Source organism: Mesoplodon densirostris, chromosome 14, assembly GCF_025265405.1.
Source record: "Mesoplodon densirostris isolate mMesDen1 chromosome 14, mMesDen1 primary haplotype, whole genome shotgun sequence".
Taxonomy (NCBI): Eukaryota; Metazoa; Chordata; class Mammalia; order Artiodactyla; family Ziphiidae; genus Mesoplodon; species Mesoplodon densirostris.
The window spans coordinates 75,096,781-75,116,669 of NC_082674.1; the positions used below are offsets into that span (position 1 = coordinate 75,096,781).

The following is a 19,889-nucleotide window of genomic DNA, read 5'->3' on the forward strand; positions in this document are numbered from 1 at the left end:
CAGACTTTCTCTACTGTGATTCTCTTATTTCTAGGCAGATTTGTTGAGGTATGGCAGGAAAACATTGTAAAAAGTTAATAAACAGAAATCTCAATTAAATAACGTTGAGAGACCAGAAGGGGGAGCTCCTACTCCCAGAGCCCAACAGGAAGAAGAAACACTCCTCTTCATTCCTGGCAAGGGCTCAGCCAATGAAAAGCCATGGACTCTTTGTTTACTATAGCCTCCCCCAACTTCCTTTTCCCCTCTATAAAAGAGTTCTCCCTCCCTTGCTATGTGGGGACTTGCACATAGACACAATGGTTGCAGATCCCAAATTGCAATTCTCTGCAGACCCCAAATAAACCTTTTTTTTTTTCCTGGAAAAATAACTGACAGTCTACTTGTTTTAGGTCAACAATATCTATATTTACACAGTCATCCAAGTATGGAGGGGGAATCAATAAACTTTTTCTGAAAAGAGCCAGATAGAAAATACTTTAGGCTTTGCAGGCTAGGTATGTCTCTGTCACATATTTTTCTTTGTTTGTTGTTGTTTTTACAACCTTTAAAAAATATAAAAAACACTGAAAAAAATCAGTGAAACCAATAGTTCTTTGAGAAAATCAATAAAATATATAAACATCTAGCCAGACTGGTCAGGATAAAAAGACTGAGGACACATATTAACAATATCAGGAATGAGAACACAGACATTACTAGAGATAGTAGAGGTTAAAAGGAAAATAAGTGTATATTATTAACAACTTTTTTCCATAGGTTCAACAAATTAGATAAAATGGACAGATTCCTTGACACAAACTAACAGAGTTTACTAAAGAAGAAATAAATAACCCGAATAGCTCTATAAAAAATAAATTGCTTTTCTTTTAAAAAGAAATCAGCTCCATATTAAAGGAATTGAATTTTTGGACAAAAACCTTCCCACAGAGAAAACTCAAAGCCCAGATGGCTTCACTTGTTAACTCTATCAATAAGGAAGAAACATCATCAATTCTACACAAACTCTTCTGAAAAACTGAAATTGAGAGAGTACTTTCCAATTCATTCTATGAGACCAGCATTATCCTGATAACAAGCCAGACAAAGATATTACAGGAAAAGAAAAGTATAGGCCAGTATCTTTCATAAACATAGACGTAAGAATTCTTAACAAACTTTTAGCAAATTGAATCCAACAATATTTTTAAAGGATAATATATCATAACTAAATGACATTTATTCCAGGAATGTAAAACTGATTGAACATTCAAAAATAAATCAGTGTAATTCATCATGTTAATACAAAAATCATATGCTCATCACAACAAATGATCAGAAAAAGCATTTGACAAAATCAAACATCGATTCAGGATAAAACTCCCATTAACTAGAAAACAAAGGGAATTTTCTCAATTTGATAAAGAGTAGTTATACTCTTTATTGGGGGCTTACCTGCTGGCGCAGTGGTTAAGAATCTGCCTGCCACTGCAAGGGACACAGGTTCGAGTCCTGGCCCAGGAAGATCCCACATGCCATGGAGCAACTAAGCCCATGCACCACAACTACTGAGCCTGAGCTCTAGAGCCAGCAAGTCACAACTACTGAGCCCACGTGCCACAACTACTGAAGCCCGCACGCCTAGAGCCCGTGCTCCACAACAAGAGAAGTCATGAGAATGAGAAGCCCGCGCACCGCAATAAAGAATAACCCCTGCTCACCTCAACTAGAGAAAGCCCGTGCACAGCAATGAAGACCCAACACAACCAAAAATAAATAAATAAATAAATTTGTTTTTTTATTATTTATTTATTTATTGTTTTGCTGTACGCGGGCCTCTCACTGATGTGGCCTCTCCCGTTCTGGAGCACAGGCTCCGGACGCGCAGGCTCAGCGGCCATGACTCACGGGCCCAGCCACTCCGCGGCATGTGGGATCTTCCCAGACCAGGGCATGAAACCGTGTCCCCTACATCAGCAGGGGGACTCTCAACCACTGCGCCACCAGGGAAGCCCTAAATTTATTATTTTTTTAAAGTAATATATCGGGACATCCCTGGTGGTCCAATGGTTAGGACTCTGCACTTCCACTGCAGTGGGCATGGGTTCCATCCCTGGTTGAGGAACAAAGATCCCACAAGCTGCCCAGCGCAGCCAAAAAAAAAAAGAGAGATATCATAAAGACAGACATATAGACCAATGGAATAGAATAGACAGCCCAGAAATAAGGCCCCACATATATGGTCAAGTGATTTTTGTCAAGGATGTTGAAACCTTTCAGCAGGGAAAGGTAAATCCTTTCAACAAATTGTGCTGGGAAACTGGACATCCACATGCAAAAGAATGAAATTGGACTCTTATCCAACCTCATACACAAAAATTAACTCAAATGGGTCAAAGACTTAAATATAAGAGCTAAAACTACAAAACTCTTAAAATAAAACATAGGGCAAAGCTTCAGGACATTGAATTTGGCAATGATATCTCAGATACGACATCAAAGGCACAGGGAAATTAGATTTCATGAAAATTTTTAACTTGTGTATCAAAAGACATTATTAACAGAGTAAAAAGGCAACCCATAGAAAATATTTGCAAACCACATATTTGATAAGGGATTAATATCCAAAATATAGAGAACTCCTAAAACACACCAAAAAACCCAATTCAAAAATGGGTAAAGGGGACTTCCCTGGTGGCGCAGTGGTTAAGAATCCGCCTGCCAATGCAGGGGACACGGGTTCGAGCCCTGGTCCGGGAAGATCCCACATGCCATGGAGCAACTAAGCCCGTGCACCACAAGTACTGAGCCTGCGCTCTAGAGCCCGCGAAGCCACAACTACTGAGCCTGCGAGCCACAACTACTGAAGCCCGTGTGCCTAAAGCCCGTGCTCCTCAACAAGAGAAACCACGGCAATGAGAAGCCTGCGCACCACAATAAAGAGCAGACTCTGCTCACTGCAACTAGAGAAAGCCCACGCGCAGCAACGAAGACCCAACACAGCCAAAAATTTTTTTAAAAGGGGGTAAAGGACTTGAATAGACATTTACCCAAAGAAGATATACAAACAGCCAACAAGCAAATGAAAAGATACACAACATCATGAATCATTAGAGAAATGCAAATCAAACCTATGATGAGCTACCACCTCATACCAATGAGGATGGCTACAATCCAAAACAAAAACAAAAACAAAAACTAACCAGTGTGGTGAGACTGTGGAGAAACTGGAACCCTTGTGCACTGTTGTTGGGAATGAAAAATGATGCATCCACTATGGAAAACAGTATGGCTGTTCTTCAAACAATCAAAAATAGAATTATAATATGATCCAGCAATCCCATATCTGATTATATATCCCAGAGAACTGAAAGCAGAGTCTCAAAGAGGTATTTATACACCAATGTTCACAGCAGTGTTATTTACAATAGCTAAAATGTGGAAGCAACCCAAGAATTTATCAGTAGATGAATGGATAAGCAAAATGTGGTATATACATACAATGGGGTATAATTCAGCTGTAAAAAGGAAGGAAATTCTGTCACATGGGGAATGGGAAGTTTAATGAGTATAGAGTTTCAGTTTTATAAGGTGAAAAAACTTCTGGAGATGGATGGTGGTAATGGTTGCACAACATTATGAATGTATTTAATACCATTGAACTGTACACTTAAAAATGGGTTAAGAAAAAGAATCTAAAAAAGAGTGGATATACATATGACCCAGCAATCCCAATACTGGGCATATACCCGGAGAAAACCATAATTCAAAAAGACACATGCACCCCAATGTTCATAGCAGCACTATTTACAATAGCCAGGACATGGAAACAACGTAAGTGTCCGTCAACAGAGGAATGGATAAAGAAGATGTGGTACATATATAGAATGGAATATTATTCAGCCATTAAAAGGAACAAAATTGGGTCATTTGTAGAGATGTGGATGGACCTAGAGAGTGTCATACAGAGTGAAGTAAGTCAGAAAGAAAAACAAATATCGTATATTAACACATATATGTGGAATCTAGAAAAAATGGTATAGATGATCTTATTTGCAAAGCAGAGAGACAGAACAAGTTAAAAACAACAAAATTTAGAAGTTTACATTGTAAAAAGAATTTGCCCTTCATTTCCCCACATTTACGGTGGCCCCTTTCCCAAATTAAAGAGTCTTGAAGGTGCCTCATACACTGTTCAGAGCCATTCACACAGAACATTCTGGACACTGTGACTGGCTTTCTTTGCTTTGACTTAGCCATATGTCCTGATGTATTTCATATCAGATTATATAGAACTCCTTCATTATCTTAAACAATTGCACGTTGACCCATTTTATGAATGCATAGACACCAAATACAAATGAACACCTACCTATGATTCTATTTGCATAAAATTCCAAAATAGTCAAAACTAACCTGTGGTGACTGGTAGAATGCAGGATAGTGGTCACCTCGGAGGAGGAATAGGGCAGTGAACGAGAGGGGTGGGAGGCTTCCAGGGAGCTGGTCATACTCTGATTCTTAAACTCAGTGATGGTTATACGGGCGTGTCCACATGTTAATAATTCATTGAAATGTACACTTATGATTTCTGCACTCTTCTGTACGATGTCGTGCTTCAATTTTACCGAATTTAATCTCATAGTCTAGTGGGAAAGTTATACAGAGCGGCAAATAACTATGGCTCAGTTTGGTCAATGAATTGACCCCAACGCGGCTGGAGGCTACCGCAAGCTAATCCCAGCTGCTGCCAGCTGGATAACCTTGGGCAAGTTACACACGCGTGAGCCTCCTCGGTTCCCAAATCTGTAAAATGGGAATAATAATACCTGATACAGTTATTGCAAGGGTGTAATATAGTAATCTATGTAAAGTGGGTAGGAGTGCTCCGCAAGCACATAGCAGGTGTCCCATTCACTCCAGCTACCGTTACCACGAAACTGTAATTTTTACAAGGAAAAGGATCTTCCTCAGTGTTCAATAAAGAAATGCTTTGGGTGAAATATCCACCGCCGGTCTCCTCGGGGACGGCGAGCTCACGAAGAAGCGGGTCGGAGGTGCTGGAGCTAGGGAAAGCAGTCTCCCTGGACAGGCGAACTCGCAGCCCACCGTTCTCTGACCGCGTCCTCCTTAAGCGCGGGGCAATGACGTCATCCCCCGCGCGGTGCAGCCTACCTTGGAAGCTCCCCAGAGGTTCCTCCGGGCCGTCTCCATTGGCTGGCCAGGACCGGCGGCCCCGCCCCTTTGCCCGCCGCGGGACCAGGGGGCCCGCCGTCAATCTGCCCAGATGGGAGCGGTGATTGGCCGCGGGGCCCGCCCCCCAGAAAACTCTGCCGGGCTCGCGTAGGCTGCGCACTCGGGGGTGGGAGGGGTGCGGTACCGCGTCAGGAGACGCTGCCGTCCGGGTCAGCGCGCCAGGCCGCTGTTGGTCACTCCTGCAGCCCGCCTGCTGGGCAGGGCCGGCCCGGCCCGGCCATGGAATCCTACGACATCATCGCCAACCAGCCCGTGGTCATCGACAACGTGAGGCTCGGCAGCTGGGGGGAGGGCGCACGCGGCAGTGCACGCGGGGACCCCCGACAGACTCGGCTGGTCCCTCTAGCTCACTGCCCGCCCGCCACCCCTGCCGGCCGTCCCCGCCTGGCCCTATAGTTGGGGCCACGGGGCCAGCCCCCCGCTGGCGCGGCGGAACCCCAGCCCGAGCCCTCCCTGAGCCGGGCGGGGAGGTCCGGAGAAGAAGGGGGTCCCATCGTTCTGGCGGCCCTTGGTCAGCATCCGGAGAGGTGGGGTGACAGTGTCGGGCGGCCCGGCCGAGGCACCCCGGACCTTTCTCAGTTGAGAGTGGGGTTACTGGGCAGGTTTCGACCCCAGCCCCTTTACCTCTTCTCAGGCTGTGGCTCTGGCTGCCCTCTTGCACACTGCTGGCCCCATCTTCTGGAGAGGCTTGGCCTGGGGACCTCTACAACAGCTCTTTCCAAGTGCTGCACCCCCAGGCAGCACTACCAGAGTGGGCAGGCCCTACTGCGCCCTTTTCCTGGGACTGGGGAAAATGCAAGTTAAGCTGTGCCCACCCCATAGCCGCCACCACCTGGCTGGCCACTTGGCTACTTTGACCCTCTCTTTAAGTGCTCCCCGAGCCAAGCAGAAGTTCCACAGCCGGCAGGGCAGTGGAGAGAATTCAGGACTACTCTTCCCAGGACCCATAGAAGTTTGGGAACATTGTTTGCAAACCTCAGAGGAAAGTTGCCTGGCTTCATTGTGGTTTGTCCTTCAGCACTGGGGCTCAGCATGTTTTCTGGTCCACGGGAAGAAAATGAAGGGCGGGAATCTGTGGATCTGCCCCGAGCTGGGTATCTGCCTCTGGTGTGTGGGCCTTGGAGTTTTTGATAATGACTCACTTCTCTTTCTGGGATCTGTCTCCCTGTAATCCCTGAACGGCTGTCTTTTTTGGAGTACCCATGTAAGTGCCCTGAGTCACAGCAGGGGCTAGAGCTGGGCTTGGAGGATGCTCTCCATCAGGCTACAGGAAAGATCAGGCCAGTTCCTTGCTGGGCGGGCTAATCCACAAGTTAATGAGCTTAGAGGGCAACCTGTTTGGTCCCTCTGGGCTTCCAGCCCCTCCTCTGTAACTTGGGGATGTTTATTTCTGCTCTGCAGACCCCAAGGGTTGTGATGGAGATCTATGGGAAGAGGGGTTGAGAGGCTCATTCCTGCAGTGAGTGGGAGGTTTCTAGATGCCACGTTCCCTTTAAGATATTCTAAGTCCAGCTTCCTTGCTGGAGCAGTGGCAAGACCAAGCTGTCCTCCTGTAGTCTCCGGAGAAGCCACTTGAGGAGAGGTGCCAGTTGTCCCAGTGAACCCAGGGATCTTCCCCAGCGGGTCCTGTATGTGGCCCGTGGTTGCTGAGGGGAGGGGGCCAGGGAGTGTTGAAAAAAGCTTATGGGTTGCTTCTAGCTGGGTTTTGGGAGTAGCTTGTGCTGCTATGGAGTCCTCCTGCCTGGAGCTGACCTTGGAGTGTGCAGATGAGGATGTACTTCGTGTTTTCTCTATCTCCACACTAGTGACATTTTGGCCTGGATAATTCTTGGTTATGTGGGGCTGTCCTGTGCCTTTTAAGATGTATAACAGCATCCCTGGCCTCTACCTAGAAGCCAGTGGCAGCCCCCGCTCCCCAGTCTCCAAACATTGTCAAATTTGGGGGAGGGGATGCAAAATCGCTCCCGGTTTTGAACCACTGGTATACCTGTAAACGGCCTTGCCCTCTTGGCAGGATCTCAGGCTGCCACCCCGGGCTGCCATGGTGGAGCAGCAGCCCTCTCCATGGCAGGGCACTGCCTTCATCTGGAGGTGAATGTTGGGAGCTAAACATTGTTTTTCTTTGCAGGGTTCGGGGGTGATCAAGGCTGGCTTTGCAGGAGACCAGATTCCCAAATACTGTTTCCCAAACTAGTAAGTGTTGCTCAGGCGGCATCCCTAACCCTTCGGTTTGCTTCCGCAGAGAACGGGGTCCTGTGTCACAGCTCTCTTTGAGGCCAACTCTTGTCCCCACCTGTAGGGAAAACTCCAGATTTGTGAAGCTGTTGCTCTTAAGGGCGCTGGAAGGAGAAGACATGTGCTCTGGGCTTCCCCCTCCTCTCTGGAGGCTGATTTTGGTCCCTCCTTTAGCCAGGAAGGAGGAGAAGCCATCAGCACTCCCCTCGGGACAGGGTGTGGTAGCAGCAGCAAGAATAAAAGAGAGACATCTCCAGGGGAGAGACCTAGACTCAGAGGAAACAGCGGGCGGTGAATGCCACCCTTCCTCCCGGGAAATGCTTTCTTCAGGGCCCATTTATTTTCACACTCTAGAAAATAGTTTGTTCAGTCAAGGAGGGCCTTTGCCTGAATGGTACCAGTGGTGGCAGAGGTAAGGGGGAGGTGAAACCTGGAGAAAGCCTGGAGTGCTCCAGCCACTAGCCCATCGGGAAGTTTTCCCTCTGCCGTGTCTCGTCTCAAATCCTGGAGGTTTTAGGGTTTAGTGGCCCAAGCCGGGATGGGGGAGTCCTAAGGCCCCTGAAGTGGCTGGCTGTATCAAGACAGAGCCAGCCTAGAGCATCCAGTGGGGCCTCAGCTTTCCTTTCTGAACTCTACATTGAACGTAATTAAAGGTTCCTCTTGATGTGCAGGGAACTTGGGTCCGATTTTGGAATGGTAGCCCATCCACTCTGCCAAGAACTGCGTGTCTGTTCTGGAAGCCCTGGCAGCGGGAAGGGGCAGGACCGACGGCGTGAGAGAGGGGTGTATGAGGGAGCCACAGCCCCGTTTCCTGGGGCCACCCCCACCTTGGCCTGCCCTCCTGAAATCAAGAGCGTGGGCTGAGTCATCGTGGCTACAGAAGCTGACCCTCTGCCAGGGCTGACATGACAGAGCTCTCGGCCGTCTCTGGGAGGGCTGGTGGGAAATGGAAGTAACACCTCGCCTTCTGACCCTGAGTCTTCTGTCCTGCCAAGACCTGCTCTGTAGTCCCGTGGCCCGTAGGCCTAGGTTCTGACCTTTGCCCCGTGGCCACCTCCTGATGCTTTGAGTACAGTTACCCTCTTGACCATTGGAGTTGGACTTTGGTCTTCCTGGACTGGGCTCAGCTGTGCCCCCTGCCCACCTCCCTGACCTCTCCTGTCTTCGCAGTGTCGGGCGCCCCAAACACATGCGGGTGATGGCTGGAGCCCTGGAAGGGGACCTCTTCATTGGACCAAAAGCAGAGGTAATACCTATGGAGCCTGCCTTTTTCTGGGTTTGGGGTCCTCATTGTCCCAGGAGCCTTGACTGGTGATCAGAGCTGTACCGCCAGAGAGGGCCCTGGGAGTCTGTTCTCTGAGGCCATCTGCTGGGTGCCCTCCTGGCTCCAGGATCCAGGCTGCAGCTCAGCGGTCCTGCACCATGGTCCCTTTGCTCTGTGCGATGGGGCCATGGTTCCCGTATAGAGCAGCAGAATTAGACCTCTTCAAGCCCTGTCTTTTCGAAACTACAAAGGAAAGAACTGGTTAAAAAGTGACTTAAAAGTCTGAATCACTGGGACTTGATGACCTAAGTGAGAGGGCCAGCTCTTGTGCTCCAGCCGGGGAGACACCTAGAGGCTGCACGGCCAGATGAGGCCCTTGGGAGGAGGAGTGAATGGGGGTGAGGGTGGCAGGGATAACAGGCAAGTGCAGTTTAGGCACCTGGGGTGTCTACGGTGCGGGGTGCCGAGGGCTCGGGGTGCAGATAACGGGGCTCTCCCGAGGTGGGGTCAGGAGGAGCCGCGGCTGTGGGTGAGAGGCCGAGTGGTGCTGGGCAGGAAGGGGCACGTTCGGGGGGAAGTTGAAGGGCAGGTCCGTGCGAGAGGCGTGAGCACTGGCTGAAGAGCCGGGAGGAGAGGTAGCTCACGGCATCCAGCTGTGCCCGGGAGGCGCAGTGGCAGCACGTGACCACAGGAGGGGACCAAGTAGGATCGGCCTGCGTGGAGGCTCCTGGCGCTGAAGTGGTGGGGATGGAGGTCAGGCTGTGCTGGCAGTGAGTGTAGAGGACAAAGGGCTGTGGAGGGAGCGGGGGGACTGCAGGGTGGGAGGGAGCACACTGCCACCCTCTCTGGTCCTGGCCCTGGAGACTGGCTGGGCTCTGAGAGCCTGAGAAGCAGTTGGACAGATGAACCTGTGCTGGGTTCAGGACCTGTCACGGGGCATGGGGACGCCCGGCGAGCGGATGGAGGGGCAGCTCCAGGCGCGCGGGGAGCAGTTGCTGGGTGAATGTCTGGTGCCACAGCTGGCCTCCCCCCTCCGCAGGAGCACCGGGGGCTGCTGGCCATCCGCTACCCCATGGAGCACGGCGTGGTGCGGGACTGGAACGACATGGAGCGCATCTGGCAGTACATCTACTCCAAGGACCAGCTGCAGACCTTCTCCGAGGAGGTGGGGCAGGGGCCCCTCCCGCCGGGGGGCCCGGTTCTCCCTGCGGTGTCCTCTCCCTGCCCGCGGCGTCCCAGCCAGGCTTCCACGTTTCCTCTGGCTTTGTCAGAGCTTGCCGCCTCTGTGTTGCGTGGGCCTGGGTCCACACAGTCGGTGGCTGCCGAGCAGGATTTTCCAGGGAGGGCTGGATCTTTGGAAGAGTAAAACTACTGGCAGATGATGGGCCTGTGCCGTCGGGAGGGATGGCAGGCCGCAGCTTCATGTGCTCACAGGGGCGGGTGGCTCTCTGGAAGGATCGTTGCAGCGCCAGCACGCTGTCTTTGCACCTGCCGGCAACTCTGCCGTCTCTTGCAGCATCCTGTTCTTCTCACGGAAGCTCCGCTCAACCCATGTAAGAACCGGGAGAAGGCGGCAGAGGTGTTCTTCGAGACCTTCAACGTGCCAGCCCTGTTCATCTCCATGCAGGCCGTGCTTAGCCTGTGAGTGCTCCCTAAGCCCTGCGTCCCCTCCATCTCCGTCCTCCCTGGGGGCAGCCTCCTGCTCGGGATGACCAGGCGTCTGACTTCCCTGTAGAAACAGCCCCCTGATGACCGTCCCTTTAGGGAGTCCCACGGGTCCCTTTTTCAGACCAGATGATGCACATGTCCCGGGGTCCCTTCCAGGGGTGAGGAGGTCCCCATGCCTCAGTGGCTGAGGTGAAGGGATGCTGACCTGGTGACAGGTATGCAACAGGACGCACGACGGGAGTCGTTCTGGACTCAGGGGATGGGGTCACTCACGCCGTCCCCATCTACGAGGGCTTTGCCATGCCACACTCCATCATGCGGGTGGACATTGCCGGCCGCGACGTCTCCCGCTACCTCCGGCTGCAGCTGCGCAAGGAGGGGGTTGACTTTCACACCTCGGCTGAGTTTGAGGTTGTCCGGACCATCAAAGAGGTGATGCAGGGCAGAAGGTGGGGAACGGGGCGGGGGGTGGTCGGACCCGGCGTAAGGTTGAGCCCTGGGTGCGGGTGTCCCGGTTGCCGCCTCCTGAGGGCTGTGTCCCCACCCACTGCAGCGGGCCTGCTACCTGTCCATCAGCCCGCAGAAGGATGAGGCTCTGGAGACAGAGAAGGTGCAGTACACCTTGCCAGACGGCAGCACCCTCGACGTAAGTTGCCAGGCCGGCCCCGGGCGGGGGTGGGAGTGATGCCAGGACCTGGAGGAGGAGGAGGAGGCCTGTCTGCCTCAATCTTGTTTTCCCAAGGTGGGGCCAGCGCGGTTCCGGGCCCCCGAGCTGCTGTTCCAGCCAGACCTGATAGGGGATGAGAGTGAGGGGCTCCACGAGGTGCTGGCCTTCGCCATCCACAAGTCTGACATGGACCTTCGCCGGACGCTGTTCGCCAACATCGTGCTCTCCGGTGGCTCCACACTTTTCAAAGGTACCACAGTTGGGAGGTGGTAGTATGACTTGGAGGCCAAGGGCAGCTGGACCCTCAGGCTGCAGCCCACTTCCTAGAAGCCTGGGAGATGGCCCATTTTCTGTTGTTTTTTTGGGTGCTCAGTTTTTGTTTTTGTTTTTGTTTTTTTTAAGAGAAAGATTTAAAATTTAATTTTGTTTACTTTGTAAAAAGGTGATAAGTTTAACGAGGTCTAAAATGTATTAGGTGAAGTCCGCCTTCTCCCATTGTCCTGGTCACCCAGTTCCCTCACCACAGGAGTTGTTAGTTTCTCAGGTAACACCTGTGCGTGAATAAGCACTCCCTTTTTACACAGACCTTAGCATACTCTGAAGCTCCACGCCATGTATTTTTGACTTTGCACCACATCCAGAAGATCTTTCCTAGAGTGTAAGTTCTCTTATCTGGCCGTATGGGATGGATGTGCCATTTAACCATTAACCTGCAGATGGCCTTGGGGATGGTGAAATTTTTTCTGATCACAAAGATGCTCCAATGGTTGACCTCATACACTGTTACTTCACGTGATGAGAACATACCTAAAAGAAAAATCCTAGGACTAGAATTGCTGAGTAAGAGGGTGCGTATGGGCATTTGTTACCTGGTAGATATCACCAGAGTTTCCCTCCTGAGAGGCTGTGCCACTTTCGCCCCCATCAGTTATGGACGAGAGTCCCCCGGCGCCGTCCCGACACTGTGTGTGACGTTTGCCCATCTGCTGGGTAGAAGTGGCAGGCGTGTTCTCCTGACTCGTCGTTCGCCTTTGACTTTGCTTCTGGCGGTTTTGGCTCCAGAGCAGCGGGGGAGGGAGAGTGCAGGGGTCAGGCAGAGCTGAGTGACTTGGGGTTCTATCTCATGCTGCCTTCCTGAGCAAGGAAGCTGGGCCCACCCGTAGGCATGCTGCTGGATCTTTTATGCCTTTGGGGTGGCTTGCCCTTACCCTTCATCCTGGCAAGAATGACTAGAACAAGCGTGGCAGCAGCTGGGGCTGGGGCACCAGAGGTTGGATGCGGGGGAGCTAGTGGTAAAGGGTCGGATGTGGACCCCCCAGTTGAGCCAGCCTTGTGTTCACAGGCTTTGGCGACCGATTACTAAGTGAAGTAAAGAAGCTTGCCCCCAAAGACGTCAAAATCAAGGTGAGGTTATGGGGAGTCCCCATGGGGCATGGGGGTGCTGGGCAACCTTGACCCGGGGAGGAAAGAGCAAGAACCACCCTCAGGTGCCCTCTGCCTTCCAGGCCCAGCCCAGCCCTGCTGCTCCCCCTGCTGCCAGCTGAGGCACTAGCTGCCTGGCCTCGGGCACTGGGAGAAAGGCCCCCCCCTGCCCGAGGCTGGGACAGGGGCTTCTGTGCGGGGATGGGGCAGTCACGATGCCGCTTGCTCCCTCTAGATCTCGGCCCCTCAGGAACGGCTGTACTCCACGTGGATCGGGTGAGGCAGGGCTCCCGGGGAGGGCTCTGGGAGGAGACCACTGTGCCCGGGACACTTCTCCCCGGGTTGGCCCAGGCCAGGTGGAGGTGGGTGGGTCTCCCTCCCGGGTAAGGGAAGTGGAGCTCTGGGCGCCCAGGGAGGGCGGTTGGCTCAGCCCTCAGGTGCACAGGACTGCTCTCCCTCCCTCCTCACAGTGGCTCCATCCTGGCCTCGCTGGACACTTTTAAGAAGATGTGGGTATCCAAAAAGGAATATGAAGAGGATGGCTCCCGGGCTATTCATCGTAAAACCTTCTAGTGCCCGAGGAGGAAGGTGTAGCGTTGGGAAGACGGGAGGAAAGGGGAGCCAGAGTCCTTAACCTTTTCTGGTCCGGTTCACATACTAGGCCTCAGGGCCCCCTGCATGCCCTGAACCCCGGCAAGTGGTGCAACAATGCTTCCCTGCAGCCCTCCACACACACACACACACGCACACACAGTAACAGTAGCTGCATGGATGGGAGGCTTGAGCTGGAAGATAGGAATTGCGGGGCCCAGCTTTGGGCGGTTCTGGGTGTCCCCCTTGGCAGAACCAATTAGGCCCATGGCTCTCTGCTGCCCCGAGCTCCAAGGCCAGACACCCAAATACCCCCATTTTCTCCGACAGGGCCAGAGTGCCTGGATGCCTGTGTAACTAGCCTTGGGGAGTGGGGTGGAGGAGGAGGCAGCCAGCAGCTCCCCGCCGGTGTGTCACTGCTTCTCACGCCACCTCCTCTTCCTGACCCGACGGAGTAGCCCGGAGGGCCACACCTAGGCATCCCTGACGCTTTCACACTCTGTTCTCCCATCTTTCTGGATGGGTGCCTTGGTGTAGACTGAGTTCGTGTCAGTCTTCCGTCCCCCATAAGGGGTCTGGACCGGGGTCCGACCCCTTGGAGCCAGAGCAGAGGATGCACTGGGTTTGGGCGGCCGCAGCGTGTTGCGTTCTCTCCTTCAGAGCACTTCATTGACTTGCTGCTTCCTGTCCTTTACACCAGTACCTGGGACAGGAAGGGGGAACGGTCTTCATTTGTTGAAGGGAAGCCACTTAATCACAAGTCAGACCTAGTGGGGGTGAGGAGGGCACACTTCCTCCTCCCACCTCTCCCACAAAAGAGGTCTTCATTTACCTTGTGGCCAGGACCCCCATCTCCCTCTCCCACAAACGTACAATAATTTAACACAGTCGCCTGAAAACAGTTTTTTTGTAAATCATCATAGTAATAATTCTGGGCACGGCCCAGTGTGTGGCTCTGTTTTCTTGTGGTTCTTGGCGCTGTTGTTTGCTCCTCCATCCCTGAGGACCAAAGCAGCACGGCACCGGCTCGAGCTCAGAAGCCTGAGATCTCAGTGGTTGGCGGGGCAACGTGGCACGCGAGGCCCCAGGAGGCTGGGCTCTCAACCTGGTGGCGGAGTTCCCCAGCCTCTTCACACGCTTGCTGCAGTCTGCCAGGAGAAGCAGAGAACAGGCTGCCTTCCTCCCCGTTATTCTTGGATGGGGCCTGGTGGCAGGCGGGGCTGGGGCTTGGTGCAGCCACGCCCTCACCTGTTCTGTTAGAGCACCTCTGCTGCCCGGCTCAGATGTAGCTGAGGCCAATAGACCAACCCTGATCCAGGATCCAAGTTCAGCCAAGTCAGGAAGGGGGGTGATCGGAGAGATGTAGAAGGCTGTATCGATGAGCTGGGCTCTGAGAGAATAAGCTGAGCAGCAAGGAGAGGCAGGGCAGTGGAGGGAGAGGGAGCAGTGAGAAGTGAGTTCAGAGCGTCTACCCTCTCCTTCCTCATCAAGTACTGACGTCAAGAACACCTACAGGGCTTCCCTGGTGGCGCAGGGAAGAGAGAGTCCGCCTGCCGATGCAGGGGACGCGGGTTCGTGCCCCGGTCTGGGAAGATCCCACATGCCGCAGAGCGGCTGGGCCCATGAGCTATGGCCGCTGAGCCTGCGCGTCCGGAGCCTGAGCTCCGCAATGGGAGAGGCCACAACAGTGAGAGGCCCATGTACCGCAAAAAAAAAAAAAAACAGTATGTCCAGGAGGTGCCTTGTGTAAACAAGGCCAGTGGTAAACAAGACATATCTTTGCCCCTAAAAACATACAGATCAGGGGAGAAAGATAAACGGCATTTCAGTACAGAGCTGGGGGGCCAAGAGGAGGGGCATCTAAGCCAGCAGGTGGGGCAGGTGGACTTGCACAGGTGCAGGAGGGGTTAGCCAGGTAAAGGGGGGGTGTTCCTGGGAGAGGTAAGAGTTCAAGGACATGCCTGGGACCGGTGGGGCTAGAAAAAAAGGACATGGACCCAAGTGAGGCCAAGGCGCAGGGCAGCGTGAGTGGTCTCTGGCTATAGTGTGAGGTAAACCAGAGGGGTAAGTTGGGGCCAGCATGTAGGGGGCCCTGAGAGGGTTTTTAGCTGTGTCCTGAGTGATGGGCAGTCAGTCAGGGGCGTGTGGTTATCACAGCTGTGTGTTGAAGGCCATGGACTTGGTGGAGCTGAGGGAGGGCCCAGGACTCAAGAGATCAGGCAGGAGGGGAGAGGTCACTGAGTCAGGCCTGTCTTCAGAGAACATTTTGTGAGGCTTTGTGGTCACAGCGTGCCTGTCCCCAAGGGGGAAACAGAATTAACAGAGAAACCTTTGTTTGGGGTTCTGTTTATGGTACCACTTTTCTCCCAACCACACAGGCTTAGAGCCTTGTCACTTTGCGTTCTCCCTCCTCTTACCTTCCCCACATTCTGTCAGTTGCCAGGTTCTGTTGGTTCTGTAGTGCCTTTCCCACCTGGTTTCTTTTTCACGGTAGCCACCGCCCACCACCCTAGCTCATGACCACAGCTCCATCCTCCCCACCCAATCCATTTGCCCTTGGATCTAAAGCCCAGATAGCCTTGGTTCTGGCACTTCCTAATCCAAAATGTCAGGCAGTTCTCCACTGCTTGGTGAAATAAAACTGAATTGATGCGAAATTGCTGGTGAAATTACCCTCATGAGCTATGCATTGTTGCGTTTAATTCTGGTCCTTTGGAGTCTTGTTCCTTCCCTGTGTTAGGCTTAGGCATCGTCATGCCCTGATTTGCCTGCCAGCCTCTACTCATCGTCTTCTCTCTGCTGGGAATGACTTTCCCTAATGTCTGTCAAAATCCCATCCTTTAAGGCCGAGCAACACTCTCCCTACTCCCTCTCCTGCAGGGATGGTGTGGTTACAGAGCTCTAGCCCTGCTGGGTTTCTCACTGTTTGAGAAAAGCTACAGATGAGAAGGTGATAAGGCTAGAATGAACCCTGTGGTGTTGGATGGGGATTGGAGGTAGTATGAATTCATGGCTTTTATTATACATACAGAAAGATACTGAAGTAAATGGGTTAGAATATATGTGTGTGTATTTCTTAGCCCTGTCTGCTCAGAGGGCCTAGAGACAATGACACCCCAGTGGCAATAAGCACATTGGTTACCTGGGGCAGAGAAAGTATAAAATGAGCCTAGCCTAGAATATCTTGCGGTACTGTAAAGGAGGAAAGTGCTCAAAAAAGAAGAGGGCCTGTCTAAAGGACTCGGGAAACGACTTGCAGGAGCACCCAGTGGTCAAATTTGTATTATACTGGATTATAAGTCATAGAATAAAATAGTCATGAGTCCAGTCTGAGATCAATCATGGGGCAGAAGGGACAGTTCTTACTTGTAGAATTCAAATTAATGAATGTAGAAGGAATAACAGAAAAAGAAAATCACTGTTAGGCAAACATCACAGTTATCAATGCTGCAGGCAAAAATGGATGCAAAAACTAGTAAGCAAAAAATAAGGACATTTGCGCTGTCTCAAAGTATCTCCCCATGAGGTACTTACTAATTAAAAAAGGAAAAATAGTAACCTTACAGTGGAGAAACCCAGTAGATATCATCTTAACCAAATGATCAAAGTTTACATCCCCGGTAATAAGTGACTATCTTGACGTGAGGCATTAAGACACGGCAATGTTACCTGTGTATTCTTGGATAACCTCCACCTAACCAGGAGCAAACAGCAGGCAAACACAAACTGAGGGCATTCTATAAATCAGTGGACCAGCTATCTTGTTCAAAAGGGACAGATTATAAAGACAAAGACTGAGGAACTGTCACAGGTTTGAGGAGACCAAGGAGGTATGACAATGAAATGCAACATGAGATTCTGATCAGAAAAGGATCTTACTGAAAAAGCCGGCAAAATCAGTTAATAGTACTGTATCAATGTGAATTTCCTGGTTTCAGTCACTGTACTATGTGTTAATGTCATAGGTTAATGTTAGCAGAAACTGGTGAAAGGTAAACAGGAACTCTGTACTATTTTTGCAACTTTTCTATAGGTCTAAAATTATTTCAAAATAAAAACTTAGAGGGGAAAAGCTCAGGCTTGAGCTAAATGGTCTGGATTCACAATCCTGCCACCACAACTAACTAGCTGTGTAATCTGGAGCTGTTCCTAGGTTTCCGCATCTCTAATATGGCGGTGATAATAATAGCACCTACCTCACGGCTTTAACAGCCTGCAACGTTTTGTGCCAGAGAATAAAAGAAGTGCTACAAGAATGATAGGGACATGTCAAAAGGCCACAGGAGCCTGCTTGAAGAAGCTTCCACTGGTCAAATTTGGAATAAATTAAACATCAAAAAATAATGACAGTTATGAATTATAATTCACTGAATACAATGTGAAAGCATAAGTCTATACTGATATAAATTAATTGAAAGTTCAATGAGGAACAGGGTATTGATATCTCAAAGTATTGCCCTGTAAGATACTTAATAATAATTAAGGGGTGGTGGGGACTTCCCTGGTGGCGCAGTGGTTAAGAATCCACCTGCCAATGCAGGGGACACGGGCTCGAGCCCTGGTCCAGGAAGATCCCACATGCCGCGAAGCAACTAAGCCCGTGTGCCATAGCTACTGAGCCCTCACACCTAGAGCCCGTGCTCCCAACAAGAGAAGCCACCGCAATGAGAAGCCCACGCACCGCAACAAAGAGTAGCCCCCACTCACCGCAACTAGAGAAAGCCCGTGCGCAGCAACAAAGACCCAACACAGACATAAATAAATAAATAAATATTTAAAAAAAAATTAAGGGGTGGGAATTCTCTGGTGGTCCAGTAGTTAGGACTCTGCGCTTTCACTGCTGAGGGCGAAGGTTCAATCCCTGGTCAGGGAACTAAGATCCCGCAAGTCGCATGGCACGGCCAAAAAACTAAAATTAAATCTAAAATTAAATTTAAAATAATAATAATAATTAAGGGGCAACTATACAGTGAAGAAACCTGCCAGACATTAATCAAGTGACCAAAGTGAACACCTCATCAGCAATTGGACAAATCGACGTCATGTGCCCACTGAGAAGCGTCCAGCATCACCTCTGTTACTCCTGCCCAAGATGCATAACCTGAATCCAATCACGAGGAAACATCAGACAAACCTAAGTTCTTGGTGTAATTTTCAAAGGTGTCAATGTCACAGGAATCAAGGAAAGGCTGAAGAACTGTTCCAGAATGGAGAAGGCTAAAGGGACCTAACAACTAAAGGTAACAGGAAATGGATTCTTTGCTATAAAGGATGTTATTGGAACATTTAGCAAAACTTGAATAGGGTCTGAGGATTAAATGGTAGAAATGTACAAGTTGTAATTTCCTGATTTTGATAGTCACATTGCAGGTATAGGAGAGAATGTCTTTGTAGGAAATGCACACTAACCTGTGATGGGGCATCAGATAGCAACTTGCTCAAGTGGTTCCAGAAAAAAAGATCTTAGTACTTTCAGGTTGTTTAATAAATACCATTAGAGAGATACCTGTATTCTTGCCTAGTGAGGAGAGACAGGATCCAATTTCTAAGCTGCTAAATGGCTAGATGGAGCCCATTTCTACCCACAAGCAAAGGTCTGGTGCTCCTAGTGAAGGGTGTTACATTTCCTCTTTGCCCCTAGGGCTCCCAGTTACCAACAGGCAAGAAAAAGAGCTCTTCATGCTTTTGTGCTTTTGTGGCGAGCCTGAGGTAGAGGTTCTCTGCCTTGGCGGCATGTTGAAAGCACCTGGGGAACTTTAAATAATGCCTGGGTCTCACCCCCAGAGACTCTGCTTCAGTGGTCTGGGTGTGAGCCGGGTACGGGGAACAAAAATATACCCAGGTGATTCTAATGTGCAGCGAAATTTGAGACCCACTAACCCAGGAGACAGGACTTGAATTTACTGATCTATTGATGCCATTAAAGCGTTACAGTTCTACAGACGTCTGACATGGGTCTCACTGCACTGAAATCAGTGTGGCAGCAGAGCTGTGTTTCTTTCTGGAGACTGGGGGAGAATCATTTCCTTGCTTTTCCCAGTGTCTAGAGGTTAATTGCATTCCTTGGCCTGTGATCCCCTTTTTCCATCTTTAAACCAGTAACGTTGCATCTCTCTGACCATTCTTCCAGTCACGTCCCCCTCTCATTCTTCTGCCGCCCTTGTGATTATTGGGCCCACCTGGATAATCCAGGTTACTCTCCCTAGTTTAAGGTCAGCTGATTAGCAACCTTAATTCTGTCTGCAATCTTAACCTTTTACCGTTCGACCTAACATATTCACAGGTTCTGGGGTTAGGACACGGACATCTTTGGGGGACCATTATTCTGCCACCACAGTCTGGAAATATATGGAGATTTTTCTTTCTTAGGGGAAAACTGGTTAAAATTTTTAAAAGAGAAAAGCAAGGGGGTATCTAAGGCAATCTACAGATTCAATGCAATCCCTATCAAAATACCAGTGGCATTTTTCACAGAACTAGAAGAAATAATTCCAGAGTTTGTATGGAACCACAAAAGACCCTGATAGCCAAAGCAATCTTGAGAAAGAAGAACAAAGATGGAGGTATCATGCTCCCTGTTTTTAATCTATACTTCAAAGCTACAGCAATCAATACAGTATGGCACTGGCACAAAAACAGACACATAGGTCAATGAAACAGATTTGTATCAAAAAAACAAAAAGTCTGCCTACTGAATGGGAGAAGATATCTACAAATAATATATCCAATAAGGGTTAATATCCAAAATAGATGAAGAACTCATACAACTCAACATCAAAAAAACAAACAACTTAATTAAAAAATGGA

At 50.3% G+C, this 19,889-nt stretch overlaps 1 protein-coding gene and 1 long non-coding RNA gene across 2 annotated transcripts in view; one reads left to right on the forward strand and one right to left on the reverse strand.

Moving 5' to 3' along the window:
* LOC132501170 (uncharacterized) overlaps nucleotides 1–6,342 on the reverse strand; it is a 38,599-nt gene extending 32,257 nt beyond the window's left edge. The window contains exon 1 of the long non-coding RNA XR_009534182.1: nucleotides 6,211–6,342. This is a non-coding gene — a long non-coding RNA (uncharacterized LOC132501170). The remainder of the gene's footprint in view (nucleotides 1–6,210) is intronic.
* Nucleotides 5,330–14,034, forward strand: ACTR1B (actin related protein 1B). The gene is made up of 11 exons (XM_060116604.1): nucleotides 5,330–5,502; nucleotides 7,364–7,428; nucleotides 8,641–8,716; nucleotides 9,774–9,899; nucleotides 10,251–10,375; nucleotides 10,618–10,834; nucleotides 10,956–11,048; nucleotides 11,145–11,319; nucleotides 12,412–12,473; nucleotides 12,727–12,767; nucleotides 12,962–14,034. The coding sequence occupies exons 1-11, from the start codon at nucleotides 5,455–5,457 to the stop codon at nucleotides 13,062–13,064; spliced, it is 1,131 nt and encodes a 376-aa protein (XP_059972587.1). The 5' UTR covers nucleotides 5,330–5,454; the 3' UTR covers nucleotides 13,065–14,034.
* Nucleotides 14,035–19,889: the final 5,855 nt, after the last annotated feature.